Source organism: Electrophorus electricus, chromosome 7, assembly GCF_041902795.1.
Source record: "Electrophorus electricus isolate QZ-2024a chromosome 7, ASM4190279v1, whole genome shotgun sequence".
NCBI classification, from domain to species: Eukaryota; Metazoa; Chordata; class Actinopteri; order Gymnotiformes; family Gymnotidae; genus Electrophorus; species Electrophorus electricus.
In genome coordinates this window covers 29489522-29512438 of record NC_137503.1, presented here as the reverse complement: position 1 = coordinate 29512438, position 22917 = coordinate 29489522, and the positions used below count along the sequence as shown (strand labels likewise).

General features: G+C 48.3%; 1 protein-coding gene across 1 annotated transcript; it reads left to right on the top strand.

Annotated features, from left to right (window-relative positions):
- Positions 1–22602, top strand: nudt14 (nudix (nucleoside diphosphate linked moiety X)-type motif 14). Its single transcript, XM_035524453.2, has 5 exons — positions 1–195; positions 11388–11431; positions 15263–15327; positions 16898–17207; positions 19958–22602. The coding sequence occupies exons 1-5, from the start codon at positions 115–117 to the stop codon at positions 20205–20207; spliced, it is 750 nt and encodes a 249-aa protein (XP_035380346.1). The 5' UTR covers positions 1–114; the 3' UTR covers positions 20208–22602.
- The last annotated feature ends 315 nt before the right edge of the window (positions 22603–22917 follow it).

Here is a 22917-nt window from a genome sequence, read left to right as displayed (position 1 = left end):
CGTTTTCCTTATGCCCTTCTCGGGCTTCCGTAGACCTTGCACTCGTCCACCGTAGGCTGGCGTTTGTGCGGCGGAGCTCTGCTGCGAGCAGCACCGGTGGGCCATTTCCGAACCATGGAGCAGATCAGTAACCTCCAGGTGGTTCCGTGCGCCAGCTCGGACTACCTGAAAGCGTTCACGGTGCGCTATAGCCAGGTGAGTGGGTCCGGCCCGGGTCCTAGCGCGCTTTGGCTGCTAGCCCAACCCCCATTCGTCGTGTCATCGCTGGCGTTGCGAAACACAGTGGCTCGGGCTTTGTGAATTTCCCGACAAAGACGACGACAATGATGATGATTATTATTATTATTTGCACTATGGTTTGGTAAAGGTTAAATTAGGTAGCTTTTCCGCTGATAGCGAAGCGTTAGACTGGCTAATGGTGGAAATGCTGTATAGGGGATGCTTCTCGTTAGCTGTCGGGCTGTCTGAGTCCGGGCAGCCCGGTGCTCGCACCGTTACACTGGCTGATCTGGTAATGGGAGGACTAGCTTACCATGGGCTTGTCCTTCCGTGCCTCATAAAGAAGTGTTGGCTCGCTATCTAGCTAGCTGCATGCGGTCGTTGGGTTTAATTAGAGGCGACGTGAGTTTGCTTTTCATTGTGGCCATCGAAAAAGGCTTTATAGGGTTTCTGTTGACGTCCCGCATGCCAGCATGCGTTCATCACCTTTGTTATAAATACCTTATTGTTAACATTTAATTATCCCCCTCTTCTGTGGAAAGCACTTCAGCAAATTCATAAACATTTCCTGAGCTCGCTAAGGTCATTTTCCCTTCTGTTGTCCTGCCCATGCATCAAGACCTTTGTCTTCTCGGGGGTGCACACGGGGGTGTTTCCTCTCTGGTCGTACTTCTGCATGTGCGCGTGGCGGGATGTTCATTTTTTCATTTTTTTTTTCTATTTGTTTTTGTTTTTTGTTTTGTTTTTCTGCATGCAGAGAGTGATTTCTCTCGCGCACGTTAAAGTCGCAGCCCTCGGTCCTGGACCCCATTGTTCCTCACGAGATGTCTGAGTCATGCACATCCGCTGCTCGGCGCTGGTATGGGTGGAATGCATGGTGCAATCACGCCAGATGCTCGTGGGGTTGTCACTCACTGTCGTAATGCAGGGTTGCCAAGGTGATGCACTATCAAATCACACTCGGGCCACTCTAAACTCACGTGGATCCTACTGGGAAGGCGCTCAGTTTGCAGCCCGAGGTCATTAGCTCAGCTTTCTCAATATTCAGGATATGCAGTGCTGGAAAGTGTTTGGTTGCTCTACGGATGCTGTTGTAAGTGCACGTCTATAAAAGCACGACAATTCTGGGAAGGTTTAATAGTGTGACATTCATTTGCGTATTATATATTACTGACTCAGGGCTGGACATGTCAGGGCTGGCCAAATGACATCTGCAGCATTAGAACAGGAAGGAAACTTGATTCTTCTGCTTCCACTGTAGAAAAGAAAGCCATTTCCCCAGCCTATTCACATTCTTAATGATGGTAGCTGTTTAAAACAGAACTGTTTTTACATGTTGTAATGGAGAGTTGCCCTTACTGAGTTTCACTAGTGCTCAAGTTGACTAACATGATGGTTGATGAGGCTGAGTGGTTCTCCCAGAACTGTGGCAAATGTATAGTTCATTTTTAAAATAAATAATTAGATTTTCAATTAATCGGAAAGCTTTGTCACTTTTATTGTTTTCAGCCACTGGCCCTATAAATACAGCTACATGGAAAAAGTGTGTGACAATATGACTTGGTGATCTAAGTCATGAATATAAATAAAAGTAGTTAAACACACTACACATTTATTTGCTATAATTCTACTGATTCCAACAAGGTAATTTGAGGGATCGTGTCCCTTTTTAACAAAAGGGAAACGAGGGTAATTGGAGTCAGGTGTTCTGGTCACTTCAGGTGTGGCTTTGACCCGCCCTGTCAAACAAAACAAACAAACAAACACACAAACCCACGGATTTTTAGCCTCTTGCTCTTCACAACAGAATATTGCTCCAGGGTTCGGTATGATCCCGAATGGTTTGAGGAGTCCAGCTAAAAGACTACAAGGGGTTAAACCATAATTTCTTCAAGGCTTTGGGTCTTCGGTTCACAGTCAGGCCGTTGCTTCTGTGCCTGTGGTGGGGGGCCTCTACCATGACAAACGTTAACGCAAGGCTTCCACAGAGAAAACCAGAGCTGCCCATCTCAAGTTTGCTAAAGACCTCCACGATGTTTTGCATTACTGGTCCTGTGTTTTGTTGATAGATGAGACAAAGGTTAGTGTTTGCACATAATTCTAGTTGGACTACCAGTGTATAAAACACTGCATGGCACCAAACATCACAACCTCATTCTGACTGTGAATAATGGTGGAGCTGCTTCGCCACCTCACGACTCGGATGTCTCTCAGTCGCCGAGAGACCGTTAAATGCCCAGCTGTAGAAGTAGTTCTACAGCACAATTCAGGACGCCTGTCTGTGAGCTAAAATTCAAAAGAGGTCTGATCATGTAGTGTGACAGTATTCCAAAGCACAGGATTAAGTCATTAATGGTGTGGCACAGACAGAAGATGGTGTCATGTTGAAATGCTCCCAAAATCTGAATAAAAATGAACTGAAACTGTTTAGAGGAATACACCAGTTCAGGACTGATCGGCAGCTGTTTTGGTTACTTATATTGCGTTCACACCTTGATTGTTCAAAGCATTTACCGAATTGAATAAGCCGTGCTGTGTGTTGTAGAGTTGTCAGGATGCCAAAAGTTTGGAAGTTGATACTAGTACCGGTGAAATTTGACAAGTCTTTATCCGATTTTAAAACAGCAAAAGCAGAAAAAACTATTTAGCCCTGTTGTTTATATTTAGATTTTATTGCAAAGTTTCATCATGTCCCTTCTATTGCTTGTCAAGTTCCGAGCCTTTGTTGTAGGTTTTGCATTTATCCAGTTTCTCGTTTCTTTCATGGTTATGTAGTTCTGATTGTTTGGCCCTTCTTTAGCTACATCTGTCTGAATTTCACCCCTTATTTCTTTGTTTGTGATCATTGGTTTGGCCCAAAATAAAATGCAAGTTTCCTATAGAATAAACGGTGCTATCCATGCTACCAAGTATTGATTTTGCTCCGAAGCAAGCAAGTGTGTGTGTGTGAGTGAGAGAGAGAAATATATCAACTAATATATTAGTAGCCCTCTTAATAATTCAGAAGCACTTTGCTAGCACAGCTGATGAAGGACCTCTGTCTGGTACGTCCTGTTTCTCTGAAACTTTGTGTACTTCACTGCAATGTGGAATACATTTGGAATATCTCTGTCTCTCTCTCTCTCTCTCTTTCATTTATTTTTTTATATATATATATATATATATATATATATATATATATATATATATATATATATATATATATATATATATATATATTATATCTCACATTGTATTAGACATCTACCGTTTGCTGGCCACCCTCTACCCCATTCACCACTGGTCCAGGTTTCAACCACAAGACCACTGCTGCCTGTGTGTTATTTGGAAGGCAGGCAATTCTCAGCATCCTGACATAGGACGTGAAGTGGGTGGTATGAGTGAATCAGCCCCAGCATTGTTCAGGTTTCGGCATGTGTTGGTGTCAGTGCTGGGTAGAAAGTGGTCCTCCACCCAAAACTGTCCAGCCAATGATGGAGCTTGAGTTCTGAATCTAACCAGCGATCACGAGGCAGACTAGCACAAACCGTGCATGGCAACAGAGAGGTTTTAGTATCTAACTCTATGCCTACCGGGTGTTTCCAATGAATAAATTATTGTAGTAATGTGGATGTCGTATGTATGTGTGTGTGTATGTGTGTGTATGTATAAGTGTATATAAATATTTGCTGGTAAGTCTTTTCTGAAGCTGCGGTAGATAAGTGGCGTCTGTGACTCTCCTCCCCCTGCTGGGGTTGCAGCATCAGCCGCCACATCACTGAGTCACTGCATTGTTGTGCCCACACATCCCCGCTGGCATTCTATATCAGGAGCTGCCCGGCCACCTGTACCTCCCCACACTAGCACAGCCGTGCACACTCCTCATCTGGTGTGCGCGGCGCACCACGCCCTCCGCCGTTTACAGCCGCAGCAAAGATCCACCTCCGAGCATCATTTCTGTGTCTTCTTTCTAAACCCCGCACCCTATTCCTGAACTGATTGTGAGAGCACATTAGGAAATGTATATGCACACAATAACAGACCAGCTGTACCTCAGGTACAGTACTTATCAAACGCTGACCGACCGGGTCCTGTTATGGATTAATCCACCGTCAGTTGACTGGATGGTTAACGGGTTTCGGGGACAACTCCGAGCTCTCCGATGGGTTCGCGTGTCCCATGAGCCGGCGACTGAGCCAACACGGTCAACTGCTCCGGCTGCCCGGCTGCTGCTTCAGCCGCAGGGGTTCCGAGCCAGGCGGGAGGGGTATCAAAGGAGAGTTCCCTGGGGGTGGGGCTGGATTAGGGCAGGGGCCAGTGGGTGGATAACGGTGCGCATCGGGTGGGCAAGAACAGATGAGAGACAATGGAGGGAGGCCGTCTGGAGCAAGCGCAGGGGTGAGGAGGCCATGGGAAACGTGTGGCGTCTGCCGGACCAGCTCCAGGCTGCCGGGCGCGCTCAATAGGCACAGGAAATGGGATTTGCGCGAAGGCAGATGTGCTGGAGCGGGGACAGAGGTGATGAATGCATCAGAATCCGGCGCTCCGTGGAAGGCACCTGCGCAGGGCCTCGCTAACGTCGCGCGAGTCTGAGGGCAAACGCGCAAGGCGCTTCGGTCGGACTCGGCCCGGTTACCTCCGCGGCTGGTGCTTTCGGCTCTTGGATCGCTGCTCTGCCGAGCCTCGTTAAGTCGCCCCGGCTAGCCGACGGACAGGCGGCCGGTGGGGTTGCCGGCGACCCTTGACCTCTTCTGGATGTAGGGCGTGCACCGTTTATTGAGGCCCCGCTCCTCGGCTGCAGGGAAGTCGTTCCCCGTCGCCCGGTGCGTCTCCCTCGCAGCCCCTCCCGGGCCCATTTCTACTCCGTTTGTCCCGTGGGACTCTCAGCACGAGCGCACCGCTGGTACAGCGGCGCTGCCACCCGTCCGACGGGAGCCAGGGAGTGCCGGAGCTCTGTCTCTTTCCCAACATTGTACAGCCCTCTGCTTTGGTGCTAACCTCAAACCACTTCCTTGGCCTGGGCTGAGCTCCGCAAGCCCCATAATGGTGAGAGCTCGGGGCGAGAACACTTTCCCACTGCGCGGAGCAGCCTCGGGCCTGCGGCTAGGGGTCTGGAGCCGCCATTCAGGTCATTGTATTTGCGTCCTGTGTATCACTTCCCTGTGAGATTGTGGATTGTTCGTGGGAACAATGATGTTTGGGGCTGCGAGAAGCTTCATAAATCACTCCCGCGGCAATATAAAGTACAGTGTTGTCTACCCCTTCGCTGGCGGCGCTCTCGGAGAGGCGGCTTTTTCCCAAGCTGAAGGCGAGCGCGGCAGCGAACAAAAAACGGCCCCGAAATAGAACGTTACGGTGGCTTCTGAGAGGCCAGTGATATATTAGACTGCCACATCAAAAGAGTGATGGGCTTTGTGTTCCCGTCTGTCAGGCCGTTGTGTAATCGAGCTTCTGAGACGTTTGACTGCAGCGGGGGCAGCTGTGGGATCCCGGCAGGGCTGGGTCGGGTGGCCCAGGGCCACTCCACTTCCGCCCCGCGCAGCGCTGCGCACTGAGGCCCCCCCGGGCTAATTTGAGTATCTCCACCTGTAGCGGTGGTGGTTGGGGGGTGGAGAGAGTGGCTGGAGGCAGACACAGCAGATGGAGACAAAGAGGGTGAGAAAAGGGATTGTGGAGGTGGGGAGCCCGTTCACACCCAAAATCTTCCAGCATCTTCCAGGCCTCCACTGACACACAAATGCTCGCGAAGGTTGAATTGCGCTGCAATAGAAGTACCTCTAAATTGATGTGTATTGATATTTATTTTTGGTCAATACCATCCTGAGCAGTTGGTGCTCCTGTGCTCCTGGACCTCCACCCCGAATGAGGTGCTCCGTCAGGGAGCAACCTCTGCCTGTTTACACAGCGAGGGCTTTGTTTGATGCCTGCTGGGTACGGTTACAGTGGTTGCTACTTGATGTAATTACAGTCTTATTATTTACCTTAGTGATCCAGATTGTTTATACTGAAGTAGTGCTGAGAACTCTATTAACCAGTCTACACAAGCGTGGGTGTGTGCCTTTGTTTGTGTGACAAGTGGAAGTATGAAATTACCCTCCATGAGGCCAAAGCACAGTATATACAAAGGTATATTTGCGTTTTTTGTTTTTTTTCCCCCCTCTCTCTCTCTCTCTCTCTCTCTCTCTCTCTCCCTCCCTCTCTGTGTCCACGTAAACACTGTTCTTTGTTGAGCCTGGCGTTTGGCTCCTGGACCGCGTCCATTCCGGGTGCACTTCAGATCTAAGGACCGGCGCTTCAGACTCCACATCAGTCCAGCAGCGACCTCGCTGGCGTGCGCCGGGCCCATCTCGCCCGCCCCCCTCTGTCTGTGGCCTCCGCGGGGGTTTAATCGCCACCTGCCCTCCCGAGCCACACGCCCAGCAAGCATCGCTCACCGGCCATGAATGCGCATTAGCGAGGCGGGCCGAACGCGGCCGCCCGCTGGGGACGGAGCGCGACGAGGGCGTTAAATCCCAGGACGTTGTGCAGCACATGGTGGGAATTAAAGGGCCCCGATTGTAAACGACAGCGTGACGGCAATTGAATTCCCGACAGCTGCCGGGGTTGCCGCGTTATAAACCGGGAGCCGTCGGTAATTAGACTTTAAGCACCCAAAAGAACAAGGACCGCCTCACCATCCCCATTCAGCCCGGGGCCTTTATTGTATGCGGGGACCAGGGGAGAACATTAATTTCGAGGTCCTTGAAGCACCCTCCACCCCCACCCCTGGCCCCTGTAATCTGTATCGTAATCCGTGTCGCCGGTGATTCCCAGGGTCCCAGAGGGATTTTCCCGCTGACCCAGTGCGTTCCCGTGTTAATGAGGAGATCCTGCCATCTGTCCACACTCTCCCTAGCTCCCGGCACAGTTCTCAGACACGCTCCTCCACGACTAACTTGGAGGCTAGAGTCGAGCTGTTTTTGGGAGATCTTATTTTGGGCCATACCGTACATTGCGCTCGACAGCCTCTTTAATGAGCTATAGGTGATTTTGCTTGTTAATGAGCGTTACGGCAGTGAGCCGTGAGTGCTGCTAAGTCACTTCAAAAGAACGTGGTTGTTTTAGTGTTAATGTGAAGTCAACTTTGGCAAACTTCCTGCGAAGTAAGCTCCCTGCTATATTGCTGCGACTTTGCTATTATGCAGCCATCGCATACGTGGCAAACAGAAACTCCACGGGCAGCAAACTTCGGCTTGACAACAGAGTTAAAGGATTTTTATGCCTTTAGGCTAGTCTGTGCTTGTTGTAATAAATTTTTTCATTTTTCTAACCTTGCCTCCACTAACATATTTATTGTAAATGTAATGGTCTGTTAAAACATTTTTGAGATGTTTAGTCCAGTAAGTGAACACTGCAGGCCTAACAGTTATAAATTTCAATCTTTATGTAATATGAACAAGAGACAAATTTTTGATGGCTCATGTTGAGGATGCCGTGATGCCAGAATGTTAGCAAACAACTTTAGGCCTGTTAACTGGATAGAGAGTGGAATTTGGCGTAAGGCGTTTGATTTTTATCAGGTGATATTTTTGCTATCTTTTGAATCAGTTCAACTGTTTACACCTGCTGAGTGGCACCGAGGTATATGCCCAGGCGCAGCTATTTTCAGGAGGTGAAACCCTGCATGACTGCATTTGCTCTGTTCTTATTTACGAATATAATACTGCTGAAAATAGTTCTGCCGAAGGTGATTGGAACTTCATTGTAGCTGTCTGTCATTTCCCTTTCACAGCTTCTGCGGTGAAAACGAAGACAGGAAACTTCCAGTCAAAACGCCTCTCTGGAGAGGCCCTGAATTCCTACATGCTGCGCAATATTTGCAGCCAACTTCAGTCTGCCAGCAGCCCCATGCCAAGTAAACAAACCTGTAAACAAATCAAATGCCTTTGCTTTCCATTAAAGGCATTATATGGAATTCCTTTCTTTGCGGTCTGCTCTCGCTTATGGTGGGGAGGGGGAGAGAGGCCCCTCCTGCAATGCTGAGCTGCACGGCGCCGTGTTTGGAAACGAGCGTGGTACCAGGTGTCCTCATCTCGTAACTCTTTTACGACCCAGCTAGAGAAGGGGAGGCTTCAGTCTTGATGAGCCTGTCATGAATGCGTGCTTAGTGCAGTAATGCCTGTGCCGCTTCCAGCCCAGAGAGCTGGGGCGGTGTGGCCCCGAGGCAGGAGTTCTCATCTGACACTGCCCTTGTTTGATGATGCTGCACGATACTGATGGCGGTAATTACAGAGGACTGCAGCAGAACTGACATTTGTGGCGTGTGCGCGCCAGCGGGCCGCTCACGATGCTCGCGCTGCGTTAAAAGCCAGTAGCACGCAGCCCCAAGGCCCCATGTGGCCCGGCCCGGTCCTGTACCGGCATGCACGCGGGCTACGGCCTCTGCAGCACTTGCACTTTCAGGACTTGTTGTGTCAACGCCCTCGCCGCCGCTCGTGTGTCTGCTCTGCACGAACTTGCATAGCCCCCCCCCCCAACCCCCCCCCCCCCCAAATCACCCCCCCCCCACCGGCGTGGCTTCCCTTTGGCCATCTGTCACGGCAGCTGCAGCTGACGGGCGGGCGGCGGGTCGTCTTCCGACACGCTGCCCCCAAGCCTCGGCTCCCCACCTGTGGAATCCAAATTGCAGAACGGGCTGCGGAGGTGCCACAATCACCGAGCTGACCGAGAAGGTAACGGATATGTGAATGCACGGCAGTTGCGCAACGGGTGGTCTCCCTGTTTGCTTGGGATACGGAGGCAGGCTCACGTGAACCCGGGAGCTTTGGGGTGTCCGCTTGGAAGTGTCCCAGGCGTCTCACTCCCCTACCTAAACATGCCCAGTTCCACCTCCACAACTATGCGCTCAAGTACGCACTTGCCACCAAAAGGCCCTTTTTACTCCCCTGTCTTCTTGCCCCATGGGAGAAAATGATGGATTTCACTCCTACACAAAAATGTTCAGATCACTTTGAAGTTATTGAGGAACAGGGTGCACGCCTCTGCCCTAGCATGCGTTAGAAGATACTTTTGTTATGCTTTTTGATTCTATGCAGTGCGCTCTCTGAGGTGCATGGCGAAAACAGCAACGCTTTTGTAATGCTGACATAAATTAAGCGCAAAGCCGTGCGCTATTTTTACAGTTAGACTTTCTTTTAGACAAACACCTTTCTTAACGAATGACTGCTTCACACTTTTTTCATAAAGTGGCAAACACTGCAATCATCAGGTCATGGCGAGATGTGTGTGCTTTAGTAAAGAGAGAAAAGGATCTTTGTTTGTGGATCTCTTTGAAGTAACTTTAATTCTCCAACCGCCCCTTTTCAGCAGGTTCTCTTACCCTCTGGAGGCTCTGCAGGGCATCTCTGCTTAGTCCTTAGTCCTTAGTCCTTAGTCATGCTTACTGACATGACATGCTGACGTCTTGCTGATGTGTGAGGCCCCGCCTCCTCAGTCCCTTCCCCTCCAGCTCAGCAAAGTAAAAAAAAACAACAACAAAAAACCTGCCATGCTTTGCAGCCCAGAGGCGCGAGCATCGCCCGGGAGCAGGGGCGCGCAAGCCTCATGGCCCGTGACCCTGCTCCCGGGGCCCTCAGGCGGCCGGAGCCACATGCAGACCCGCTCGCCCGGCACTGCTGTTCTATTCCAGCGCCTCAGGTTATGCATTTAGACTGACTGGGGAGCTCGCTGTTTATTAACTGAGCGCACCCACGGCTCACCTGGGCCGGAATGAGGTGCTGCACAACAAAGCATCCGTTGGTATGGAGACCGTGAGGTCTCGGTGGTTGCCCTCGTTTTGTGTTTGTTGCTCTGCTGACTTGTAGCTCAGCCTCAGCCATTTTCACCCTTAAGGACTGAAGAATGAGGAATTGTAGAGGGCAACCATTGTCCATTACTTGGTGAAAACAGAACGTGTATTAATTATGACTTGTTGTGTCTGATTATGACAGACACATCTATAATTGTGGCCTGTAATAAAACAGCAGCACACACACACACAAAGGTCTTGGCCAGCTTTCTGTGCTAACATCAGTCTACCCAGCACAGCTTAGCTGGCCCATACGATGCAGGTACAGCATTTAACCATGTAGAACACTATGAAATAAGGATTACAAACAAAGACTTCGATTAACAAATATGATGTATTTTCAGCCTAGAAGTCTTCCATCCTCTTTCTAGGTCACGTCAGACTGATTTATCATCAGCATGCTTCTTTTTGTTCACTGTTTTCTTAATTGACTGCATATTAAACACAGAACAACATGCTTAACTTGGGTCACGATCTTGCTCGATCTTGTGCTTCCGATTTTGGCTGTGTGATGCAGTTTGATGCCACCGTGTTGTTTTACCTCCACATTAGGTCTAAGGTGTGTTCACGTAAAGACTGCGTACATGTCTCGCAAATCTCGCAAATCTTACAAATACACTCCTGAACTCTCAAGAACCAGAGCATCTCGCAGACACAAACCCGAAGCCGTCTGCCCTGAGCTGCAGCTAAAGGCCTTTCCTTGCGTGCCTGCTCTTGCATGTATTGCAGAAACCTTATCGCAGAGCGCTGAAGCAATCAAACACACCAAGCGCGTTGGCTGCGTGAGACGGAAAGCGAGAGTTCACGTTTGATTGCCTTCTCCAGGGGATGCGTGTTCTTTCAGCAATGTTGGTAAACGTTTCCACATTGTCCCACGCAGTCGCTGCGTCATCTGAACCGGACCCGGGCGGCCGCTCTTGCTCGGCCCAAATGGCTCGCCCAGCCAACGAAGACATGTTTTCATTTGAGCGTTGCACACAGTAGTTGTCTTTCTCGAGTGTAATGCGTCGGAAACATTTAGTTGTAGCTTTCGTGAAACTGAACAGTCTGCTGAGAGAACATAAAGGTCCCCCAAGTGTGTCTCATTCTGGTGGAGATCCAAGGGTCTCCTGGGTAAAATCCTGGTTTTGATGTTGAATATATTTCTACATGCTGTGGTTCTTGATTCTTTGCATCATAACATCGGTGTAAATATATTTTTGTTCTCTGTTTTCTTTGTCATAAACCGTTACCTGGGGAAATTGATTTATAGTCATTCCTCTGTCAAAAACATGCACAGTAATTGAGTTTTACACTCTTAAAAATTGTTTCCAAGTAGACTCACAGTTGCTTGTTTTGTTGTTGTTGTTTTGTTTCTTTACAGAATGGAACAAAGAAATCATGGGACTTCATGCGAACCCACGACAGGTGAGTTTTCCCCTTGGACGTCATTTTGCCGAATACAGCACTCGAGGTGATTTACAGCTTTTATTTGTTGTTCCAGCCCGGGAACACATTACTGTCTCACTTCATTACCTTCAATCCTGCACTGAAAGGTTCGTCGGCACGGAGCGATGGATCCCCCCGTGTGTTTTTTGACTAGCCCATGAATCGTGCTTCACATGGCTGATTTTTCAGGCACTAGGGCAGAGAAAGTTGCTCTTGGCGATGGCGGCCTGCTCGTTGGCGCTAGCCTTTAGGCTCGCGCCCATTACCAGCGAAGGCATGTGGCATGGACAGTAGTGTTCAGTGGCGAGCAGATGAGGCCTTGCTGGGCACTAACGAAGCTGCTTGCTGATGGTTTTTCTCTTGCGCACCAATAGAACGCGACACTCTCCACTCTAGATATTAGTGCTCGTCTCTCCCAAAGGAACTATGGCTTTGGAGAGAACTGCGCTTTAGTGTTGGTTGTCTTTTATGAGACCGACTTCAGCTTCAGGGTTGAAGGAGAGGAACAGGCTGAAGCACCCGGTGCCTGTCGCACAGAACGTTTATGTCCGACCGTGTACGTCAGCTCCCGAACTTGCGGTTGAACGAATGCAAGCCGGGCTCAGCTGTGCGGGCGGACTCCCTCTTTCTCCTGCTCTGTCCATCCCTGCAGTGTTCACGTCATGCACCAGAAGCACATGTCACATTGGCTCTCTGAAGAGGTGAGCTTGCATTTTGCATTAGAGAGAGAACAGCGAGTTATCGTGGCTTAGACAGACGGTTTGGTGCACACAGCCTGCGCTTAAGGCCTCCAGTATGTGATGAGCCTGGTTCTCGCCAGAGGAGAAGGAGGGTTTGAGTGAGCTCTGCGATCCTGTGTGGCCGTTTTATAAAGCCATTTCCTGTGCTGTTGGAAGCATAAATCAAGTCAACTATGGAACCCAAAGGTTATAAAACCTAGAAAGATAAGAGCCAGTAAGCCTGGAATCTCTAACCTCTGTGCTAGAGAAGGAAGCCAGCTAGTGTAGAGCCACCACCAAGTCCTCCAGACAGGCTAAGCTTCTCAGCGACGTGTCCTAAGGCAGTAAAACTGAAATCCTGGTTCTTTTAAAAAAAAAAAGTAAAAAAAAACAAACAAAAAACCAGCACACTTGAAGTGTACCCAAAGTGGCCCCTGGGTGACTGCACTTAAGAGGAGCCTTTTAGCACTTCTAGAATGTTTTGCTTAATTTCCATGACCATGGCTGACCTCTGATACTGGGTTCACTTAGGCTTCTCAGGAGCTGGCGAGGAGGTTAAGGCCCTCTGTAGACACTGCACATCAGCGCTGACGTATGTCACTTATTTTTACAAGAGGCTGTCTAGAGATTTGATCCTTGTTCACTAAACTGGTGAAACGAAAAGCATTTGAGAATAGAAGCCAACTAACCCTAGAAAGAGACTTATTGCTTTGTCACATATGAATACAAGTTTCTTGGTTGCCCTGTGTCTTCGGAGAGGAATCAAGAGAAAAAATCTTCAGAGAGAAAAAGCAGAATCAACCAAAGCGCAACTGTATAATTATGCCTGTAGGAGTTGGGTCAATGGCATTCGCACGGATATTGTGGCTTACCGGCCGTTGTAACTTATAGCGAGTGTAAATAGCAATGCTAATGAATCTGGTGCAGTCAATTGTCATAAATTAAAATGTTTCGCTTGGCCATTTGGGTGTCTGATGCATTTGGTTCCACTGTTTGTGTTGTTGATGCATGAGTTTATTTTGGTGGGTGTTTGTTAGAGAGAGAGAGAGAGAGAGAGAGAGAAAGAGAGAGAGAGAGAGAGATGGAGGGGGTTGGGGTGCTACAGTTGAGAGGAAAAAGCCATTAAGAGGAGCATCTGTTCAGGTCATTAGTGCCACTGCTGTGGTCCTTTGTGAGCACTCTGCTGGTTCTTTGGAAGGAAGAAGCTCAGAGAATTGGTGTCAATTGTCTTTTATGAACAGGGCTTGAGCCTTGCGGCTAAGAGAGAAGGAGAGTGAGAATGAGGCGCTTCACCTCTGCTTGAGCATGTCAGCGAAAGGCCACTAGTGGATTCAGGTGACTCCGCAAAGGGGTATTGGGCTCACGCCTTGTGTTTCTCTCTTTGGTGCTTGCTCTCTCTCTCTCTTCCTCTTCTTCCCTTCCGCCACTCGGCCCGCTCCGGTGTGACGCTCTCGCGATGCAAGAGAAAGGGCCGTAAATCCACGACAGACTCGACGACGTGTGAAATCTTTGGCACGCCTCTGGGGCGCTTTTCCTTGCCGACGCTGAGGAGAGCAGCGTCTCACCGGTGACCCGGCGGAGCGGTCAGGTGCTCGGCCGGCGGGGCCTGGATTCCCTCGACCAGGGATGGGTACAGCGGCTCTTCCTGCCGAAGAACGACTTGGATAGGAAGGGACGGAAAGGGATGAGACAGCTATGGTGAAATGGAGGCTCTTAAACGTTTAGCCAGACATTTGTGATCATGAGTACAGACAAGTGAATCATGGGCTCTCCAGGTATTGGGTCTCCCTTCCCTACACTGGGGGGTGGGGTGGGGGATTGCTATTAGTGTTCAGAGAGTATATGCCTGTGTATTCAGGGCAAGTGTCTGCCTCTTTGTGTTAATGTGTCTGTCCTCAGAGCAACCAGGCTGAATGGTAATCTCCACCATAACGCTTTCACCCTGGGAAAGACAGGGTAGGGCTTCCTGTCCCAACAGACTCATCCGGTTTCCCAACAGTGCACAGGACTCAGTCTCCACTACCTTCCAAACAATCACACACACTCACCACCCCTCCACCCGCAACCACACACACACACGCACGCACGCACGTACGAGTGCAACACAGTCAGCCATGGATCACCTAGCTCGACAACAGTCTTGGGCCAAAGACGAGTGGCTCTCAGACCCATTCTCCCCGGGTGTGTGGAGGAGGGGAGCGAAAGGCGCTTGTGGGAGAGTCGAGGCTCTGGACACACTGCTTGACCTCTCGCTCCATGGAGTGATTAGCTTGCTCTCGGTCCACCAACAAAGGTCGGGCTATCCCAGCATGCTTTGGGGGGATTTCCTTTCTTAGCCTCGTGAAATCCTATTATCCAGAGAGTGTTAAGATGCAGGTATTTATTCTCTCCTTCCCAAGGTATTAGCCTTCGTCTAGGAACCGAAGTGATGAGCCACGACAAAGACCACGCTGCTAATCCCGGGTGAATGTGTGAGCTTGGCGGAACGAGACCAGCGCACCTAGTCTCTCCACCTCCCATCATGCCCAAACCCCCGCGGTCGTCAGCAAACTTATCAGTACCCGTTCGTGCTATTTTGACCTTTTGCAGGTTTAGCGTAGGCTCTGCGTTTTGGTTTTCTCTCCCTTTTAGAGGCGCTGAGCGGTAAGCACCATCTCCGGGGGGAACGGACTGCTTCAGAGGACCGATTCTCGGAGATGGTTTAGTCCTCCTTCGCCCCATCATTTCACACCAGACGATAGAACCTTAACTCTAAGACCAAAGGGCTTTGCATGCTACGCCTAGCCATTCCCATGTGCTGAGCTCTCTCACGTGTCCGTAGGTTCGTCCTTGGCATGTACTTTGGTTATGAGAGAGGTCGATAGGAGCGTTGCACTCAAAATACTTTTGCCGTGAGCTAGCAGCCATATGTTTCTATACCAGTGCTTTTTCTTTGCTTCCAGGTCGGCGGGGTTTGCAGGAAGACTGGTCATTTGCTTCTTGCTGTTTGTGATTGTGATTGTTGTTCACCCACAAGCCGTTTTACGAGCTGGTCTCTTATTTATCTCTCCCTTCCCCCCCCCCCCCCCCCACTCTCTCTCTCTCTCTCCAGTGTCTCTGTGCTGATCTTCAACACCACCTCTCACTGTTTCATCCTGGTCAAGCAGTTCCGCCCAGGTAAAAAAGCAATTGCAGTATGAACAAGCAGAAAAGAAGCCCTGCCTCTAATTATTCCGCTTCATATATTTAATGTATTTAAATGTGTTTCATTTGTAGAGCCATGTATTTGCATGTAAAATACAGTATAAGGAGTAGCGTAAGGCTAACTGTGGAAGAGCACTTTAGCGTTAGGGTATTTGAGGAGCCATTAGTCATCATGGGTGCACTCTTCACCCTAGGGGGACAGTGAATTGGGTCGGGCCCGCGACGAGGTCTGCCATGCCCACATGAAGGCCCCCAGTAGGGCCCCAGGTGTCCAGAGCTGTTCGGCTGTAATCTCCGTACACCCTCCATCCATGGGGCCAGCCTTCTCTTACTTACAACCTAGAGCTTTGTAAAACAGTATCTTTGACAGCTTAGTGTCTGCACTTTTTGTGACATTCTTAACTACACACATGCCCGCTTCCTACCTCCTCGACTAAGTCCCGACTCTGAAAATAAATGAGGACTTTGTCATTTCTGCAACAGTGATTGCGATAATGAGACTGAAAACACCAACGTTTTCCTTACCCAGGCACATGACATCAGATGCCATTTTGAAACTTGCAGAAGATATTGCCAAGTGCCAAAATTAGGACCTACCAATAACCATCCAAAGGATTCGTGCTTCCTCTACATTTCCTCCCCAACACGGTCCCTTTTTTCAGGTTTATAAAGAAAGCACTTCTTTCAGTTATTTTCATTTGTTTCCTGATTTTCGTTTTTCAATACAAAGGGGTGACCTCACACTATATGTTCTTCATGTTGTGTGTGTGTGTGTGTGTGTGTGTGTGTGTGTGTGTGTGTGTGTGTGTGTGTTCACATCTCTCTGCCCTGTTGCCAGCCCTTTGCAAACAATGGCTCTCTCCTAATGGAACATTTTTTGTGGCGCGAGTAGGTGGCTCGCGCGGCCCTGCGTGAGCCTGTGGCCCCGCGCTGTGCCGCCCTGCTATTGTTCGCCGCGCGCTAGCCAGGGACGGCGCCCTGCTCCTCAGAATGGAAGGAAGGCCGTGTATTGAAAGGGATTTCTCCTCAACTCTCGAACAATGCTCGCAGAGGAGGCAGAGCTTTGTGTGAGGTAATGGCGCTGGAACAAAGCCTCCCGGGCGGGACTGGCGCTTTAGCGGGGGTCCCCCTCGCCGCCGTCCGCTCGCGTCTCCACACAGCTCGGGTTGCCGCAGTGCACCCTTACCACTGTCTGTTCAATGAGGTTACGAATGGTTTAATGAGAGGATCAAAGAGGTTTAAAACGTGACCTCAGCACCTCCGTTTTACTCCGAAGGAGACCATACAGAACGGCGCGAACACCTCCACCTTGTAGATCCTGATCCGACACTGTGCACTGTGGTGCTCAAGTCCGTCCTGTGGTCACGCCTCTTTTGAGGGTTGGGCCGGTTAGGACCGCGGACCAAACTCCCTGCTTTCTATTCATAGCTCTTCCTTCCGTTTCTGTCTGTGTGTCTGTCTGTGTGTCTGTCTGTGTGTCTGTCTGTGTGTCTGTCTGTGTGCGCTCTATGAGTGACTGACTCTTGCCTGCTTTGCCCTGCAGCTGTGTACATGTGTGAGTGGGAGAAAAGCATGCCCACACCTCCCCATCCGGAGGGGTCGCAGGAGGGGTCCGAGGGCTGCCCCGCTCCTGCCCCAGATGAACCTGCGACATCTGGGGAGGGGCAGGAGAGCGAAGGGGCGGCCGGCCAGCCCGAACAGCCCCCGGCCTCGGCCGGCGTGACCTTCGAGCTGTGCGCTGGGCTGGTGGACAAGCCCCACCTTTCGCTGGAGGAGATCGCCAGGCAGGAAGTCCTGGAGGAGTGCGGCTATGACGTTCCTGTTGCCAGGCTGAGGAGGATCACATCCTACAGGTGCAGACGTGCTCTCAGCACATGCGAATGTTAACAGAGCTCTACAGTACCACCGTTATCGTTGACACGTCTTAACTGTACTTTAGTACCACGTTCCATTAAGGTTTGTAAATCTGATCAAAAATGAACAACAAAACTTGGAAAAAAGGAAAACAATCAGTTCGAGCGGTATGGAAACTCTCGGATGTGTGCGTATGTACATTTGAGAGAGCTGTGAGTCAGAGAACCCATTCTTCAGCATAAACAGTTACCCTTCACCTGCTACAGATTACCAGAGTTCACTATATAATCACTGAACCTGAATCAGTGATTGAGAATGAATGGATTCCATGTAGCGTCCACACACACCCTTACATACTCCAGCACTCTTGGGCTAAATTAGGTTCTAAAGCTAAACCTTAATCAGTTCAGGAATCCTGCAGCGTTACCAGTCCACAAACTCGGCGTGTGGGTACGCAGCTGAAGTGTGGCCCTAAACGCCTCCTCTCCTAAGACTAGAACAGGAGGCCAAGTCAGAGTTCTTATCAGCCTGGGTGAGGAGACGGTCATAAACCGTTACCATCTCTCGGGTGTGTGTGTGTGTGTGTGTGTGTGTGTGTGTGTGTGTGTGTGTGTGTGTGTGTGTGTGTGTGTGTGTGTGTGTGTGTGTGTGTGTAGGGGAGCGGATGCACCTGCTTATTGTTGCTGATGGCTCCGCTCCTAATCATTACACGGAGTCACAAACACACCCTTAGACCTTGTTCATATGCACGCACACATTCTCACACTCACACACACGCCGAGCTAAACACCTGCTGTTTGTGCAGCCACAAGCACCTGCCGGTGCGCTCTTCCACCTGCCGTCTGTGTTTAGGGGCTCTGCAGGTTATGCTGGGATGCTGGGTTCTATCGCTGCAGCGCAAGTCGATATGGGAACGCAGGGTTTGCATGTGACCGGCTCTGGGAGTCCCACCATGCACCTGTGTCTGCACCTTTGTTTTGCTAAAGGATTTGCCAATTTGTTTTTCAACTGAAGTGGATTTTATGCCCAAGGAGAAAGATTATCAGTGATTAAGAACAATTTCATGGAAATGGAGTATTGTTTAAATTAGATCATCATTACATTTAATTATGAGATTATTTTTAGCAGTGCTCATTAAGGTATACCTTGTTATTACATTTCAGATAAATAGAAAATGTTAGAAGTGGATTATCAGACTGTTCGTTGTTTTTGTTGCTGCTGTTTCTATCTCATTTTGTTTGTTTGTTTTAATCATAGAGTAGTTGGTATCGGTCTTATCCGCCGTGCTGCCGTTGTGAGATTTTGAGGTCTGTGTCGTGCCACAAGGCTCCTAAACCGTCATGGTTCATTAACGTGTGTTCGTGTGGCCAGAGTTCAAAGACCAATTTCCATCCGCATTCAATTTGCACAAGCATTTAGTGGCCTAGTTGGTGTGTGAATGAAAGTGCTGCTCGACTAGCTGCTTTTTATAGCACATCCTGCTCAGGCACCTTGGCAACGTTTTCACTGCCACTTCAACGTGCTCGTTCATTTCTCACCTGCTTCCTAATTTGACCTGAAGTTCACATTTAAGGTTCAGTGCAAAAAAAAGGGTTTAATGTTAAAAAACAAACAAACAAAAAACGGCTCCTTACGGATTCTAGATAGGTGGGTGATGTCATACCTCCCATACCCCTACGTAATAGTACCCAGTATATACTTTTAAACTGTGTACGTATGTGATAATATTATGGGCCTTCACAGCTACAGGCTCTTACACGCCTGCCCTGTTTGGTTCAAGCCTTGATTCTGGAATATTCCTTAAATACTGGCTATCTCCAGTATTACCACAACATTGCTCAAATTCCATTGTAGAGATGTTTAGAAAAGTGAATGTGGGCAGTAGGTTTTCTGTCTCGTTTTGCAGTCCCCTGATTGGCCGCTCCAGGCAACTCTAAAGCAAGCCGTGAAATACCACGGAAATGCTAATAAATTCAGTGTTGTATTTTGCAGCCCCAACCCACACGGCCTGCTTGTGTAAGAAGCCCCGGTCCTCACGTCAAAGTGTAATTCTGTCATCCCGTTCTTTGTTACTGAGGAGAAATTTGTGATTTTCAAATTCTCCTCCATTTTCTGTGAGCTCATATCCCAAATGCAGTTTTGGATACCGCCTCAGGAAAAGTAAGCATTAAGGAAGATTTGCAGTCACCCCCTTTCTCCCAGTGGGAGATCACCGTGGCGATGTCTCCTTGACGGTGTCTCAGGTGAGGCAAGTGACCGGATTTCTTTATTGCCATCGTACTGCATATTAAACAATATTTGCAGCAATGCTTCCTGCAGTAACACCACTGGTGGTCTTAAATACATGCTTGAGTACCCGAAAGGTCCAACTCGGAAGAACCCCACGTCCATCATAACATGGGGTGTTGCGATCCTCCACCCTCCAGCTGCTGGCAGCTGTAGCCTTCAGGATCCCCACTGCAGGAGCTCCAGACCCATTTGCGTCATAACCGTAGCGCCGCGCTAGCTCTGCCTCCAGGCGTTGGAGAGCGAACTGTAAGACTTCCAGCTGAGGTCTCCCCTGCCTCCTGCTGGAGCGCAGCGTCCGTGACGTTACGCAAGACCGCCATTATGCAATTGACGTTACGCAAATGAGCCCATGAAGCCAGCTCTGTTCCTTCTACTTCTGCATCCTTTTGCCTTTGTTTGTCCGCGAAGAGAGCGGCTGATGACGTTTGGCAATCACCTCGACCTTTTCTGTGCCCTACAGGTCGGGGGTAGGGGTCACTGGAGCCAAGCAAACCATGTTCTACGCCGAGGTGTCAGACGAGGACCGTGTCAGCGAGGGGGGCGGGAAACCTCAGGAGGGCGAGCTGATCGAGGTGGTCAAAGTGCCCCTGCACGAGGCCATGACTTTCGCCTATGACGAGAGCATCCCAAAAACCATGGGTGTCATTTTCAGCTTCATCTGGTTCCACAGCAGTATGTCACCCAAATACAAGATCTCCACCAATGTGTAACGACTACTGCAGTTCCTACCCCTTATAGTCCCCCAACCCCCCCTTGATTATTATTTAAGCTGGTCAGTGACTGTTCTTATTTGTTTTTTCCCCTATTCTTCTTACGACTTCTAGCAAACTGCAAGCTATCCTCTTTCCTTGGTAGCGGACGAGGCCTAATAGGTTGCCATAGAACTAAACAGGGTCATTGTGGGTTTGTTGTGTGAAATGGAATGCTTTGCTTTGAACAAGTCAGACATTTTAGCTGGCTACTCTTTTGACAATCTCACCATGGCCCTCAAAGACCATAATGGCAGCCTCTTCTCTCCAGCTTCAAGAGATGAAGGGGAAAGGTGAGCATAAGGTGTGGGTATCGCCTTACGTCGGGAGGTGGGGATAAACTCAGATCGTCAGAGTTTAAGCAGAGATGGGACAAGTGAGGTTTCAGCCATTTCCCCACAATTTTTGCAGCCCAACTTTGACAAAAAAAAAAGGCAAGATATTGCCACAATAAGCAATGTGATTGCTTAGCATTGTGTTTGGTTTTAGGCAGCTACCCAACTAAGTGCAAGATAACCCACCACAGTTAATAACAGGGCTGTTTTTTAGTTAACCATAGAATAGACATCTCAGGTCCAGCATAGACTTTAGGACATTCAGGGTCAAAAGCAATGTTCTTTATCTATTCCTAACACAAAGATAGCATCTCTTTAAAGGAGCTATATGAAAGAAAAACAAAACAAATGGCACTTATCTGATAATATTAGCAGAATATTTCCAGGTGGATGCTTCGGTGGGCACTCCTTTCTTCAGTGTTGGTGTGAACGCTGGGTCAACTACGACTTCTGAGCCAGATTAGACACGCTTTGCTCTGACACAATCACATTTATTGTTGGCTACTGCAGATCTTGAAGCAGTAACAGAATGTAATTTCAACTCTTACAAGTACTGTAGCTCCTTTTAAGGAAAATTTGCGTTTGATGCTGTAGTACCATATATAGTACCATCTTGAACTCCTTGACCATTCTCTTGTCTACAGTTAGAAAGCAACTTTGCCAAAATCCTGTCAAATCCTTGGCTTCCCCCCCCCCCCTGTCCGTGCTGACTTCCCAGAATCCACTAGGAGTGACTGTGCCTGCCTATAGAGCTTGTATTTTTAAAATCAAACATGTAAAGCAAATTTAAAAGAATTATGATGCCACAACATGATGTTAATTCTCCAAAACTAATTTGATGTAAACACTGGCTCTCCTTCAGTAGTGAATCTCTTTACCTTAAAACTAACATTTGAGGGTCATGCATAGTGTTGATGTATTTTGCACATGATATTGTTGTGGTTTCTCTGCTGGACTGATATTTGCACGTTAGAACGTGCATATTTGTGTATGCTCTTGTCCTTTAATTGTACTGTTTATATCAAACTGTACTCTAGCCAATATTTGGAAGATGTAGGAAATATACATGCTGATGTCATGACCCATCAGTTACTGCCTGGTCAGCTTTGTTCAGCTTCTCTTGTTTATTAAAAATGAGTGTTAAATTTTACTTGTCAACTTCTGGTTTTGCTTATAGCGAGCACAACCCTGCAGGAAAACCAATATAATAATTATACACTTTTTTTTCCCCCATTGAGCTGCTGGTGTGTGTGCTTTTTTTTTTTTTTTTTTTTTTAAGGCTATAAGTTCTCTTTTTCTGTGAAATAAACTGATTGAAAGGAAAACATGTACATTCCTGCTTTAACTTTGTCATTTAAAGATATACTATGTAAGATTTAGGTTGTGAGCATTGAAGAATGTTTATAATGCTATGAAAAAAATGAGTGGGCTGACTGAATGAAAAACATGTTTCCTGTTACAGCCATGCTCCAGATATGCCTTTAAAACTCAGAATACCAGTGTCTGGGTCGGACACCATGGTTGGTCCTGTAAAAGACCTTGGTTTCACATGACCATGTGCACTGAAGGTGCGTTACACCGGCCAAATCCCACTGAGATTCATTCATTGATTTATTTTTATTTTTTTTTTTTAACCCCCCCCCCCCCCCCTTTGAGTTGTCATAGCAATAAATGATGTTAAATTTTCAGGATAAAAATGCAAAATACAAGTATGCATAGTATACCTTTAATACACCTTCTGTATAGCATTGTTATTTGTGACCGTTTAAACTTTCCTTGTTTTAACGTTGATTGTTACTGCATATAGTTGACACAATATTGTATGTTAAACACTGAGCGGATATGCATACGAAAACATCAGCTGTTCTGGATGTGCTGAAATGCACAGAGGTATATTCTCAAGCCTGTGATGAAACTCGCAGTTGCTACCAAGCTCTTGTTGGGAGTATTTTTCTATGTTTATGTCCCATTTAAACTTTTGTTTGTTTAAGAGGATAAAATAAAATCCTGTTAATAATGTACACCAGTGCTGCTTGGACTTGATATTTCTCTTTTGTATATTTGTTTTTGATTTCATACTTTTTAATGTCCTTGTTTATTTTATGCATCTGCACTAGATGCAAATATCTAAATTTAAAAATAGATAATTATATCTAATTTGATCAGGATATGAAGTCTGCATGTGTGCTATCTGTATTAAATTGGCCTTGATTCACTGTCAGTAAAGGAAGACGCCCATGCTGGTGGGTTGACTCCCCATGATTGCTGATTGCTTGCATTGCCGCCGTGGGGCTGCTTTCATTACAGTGAAGCCTCAGCTCAGCATTTGCACACCC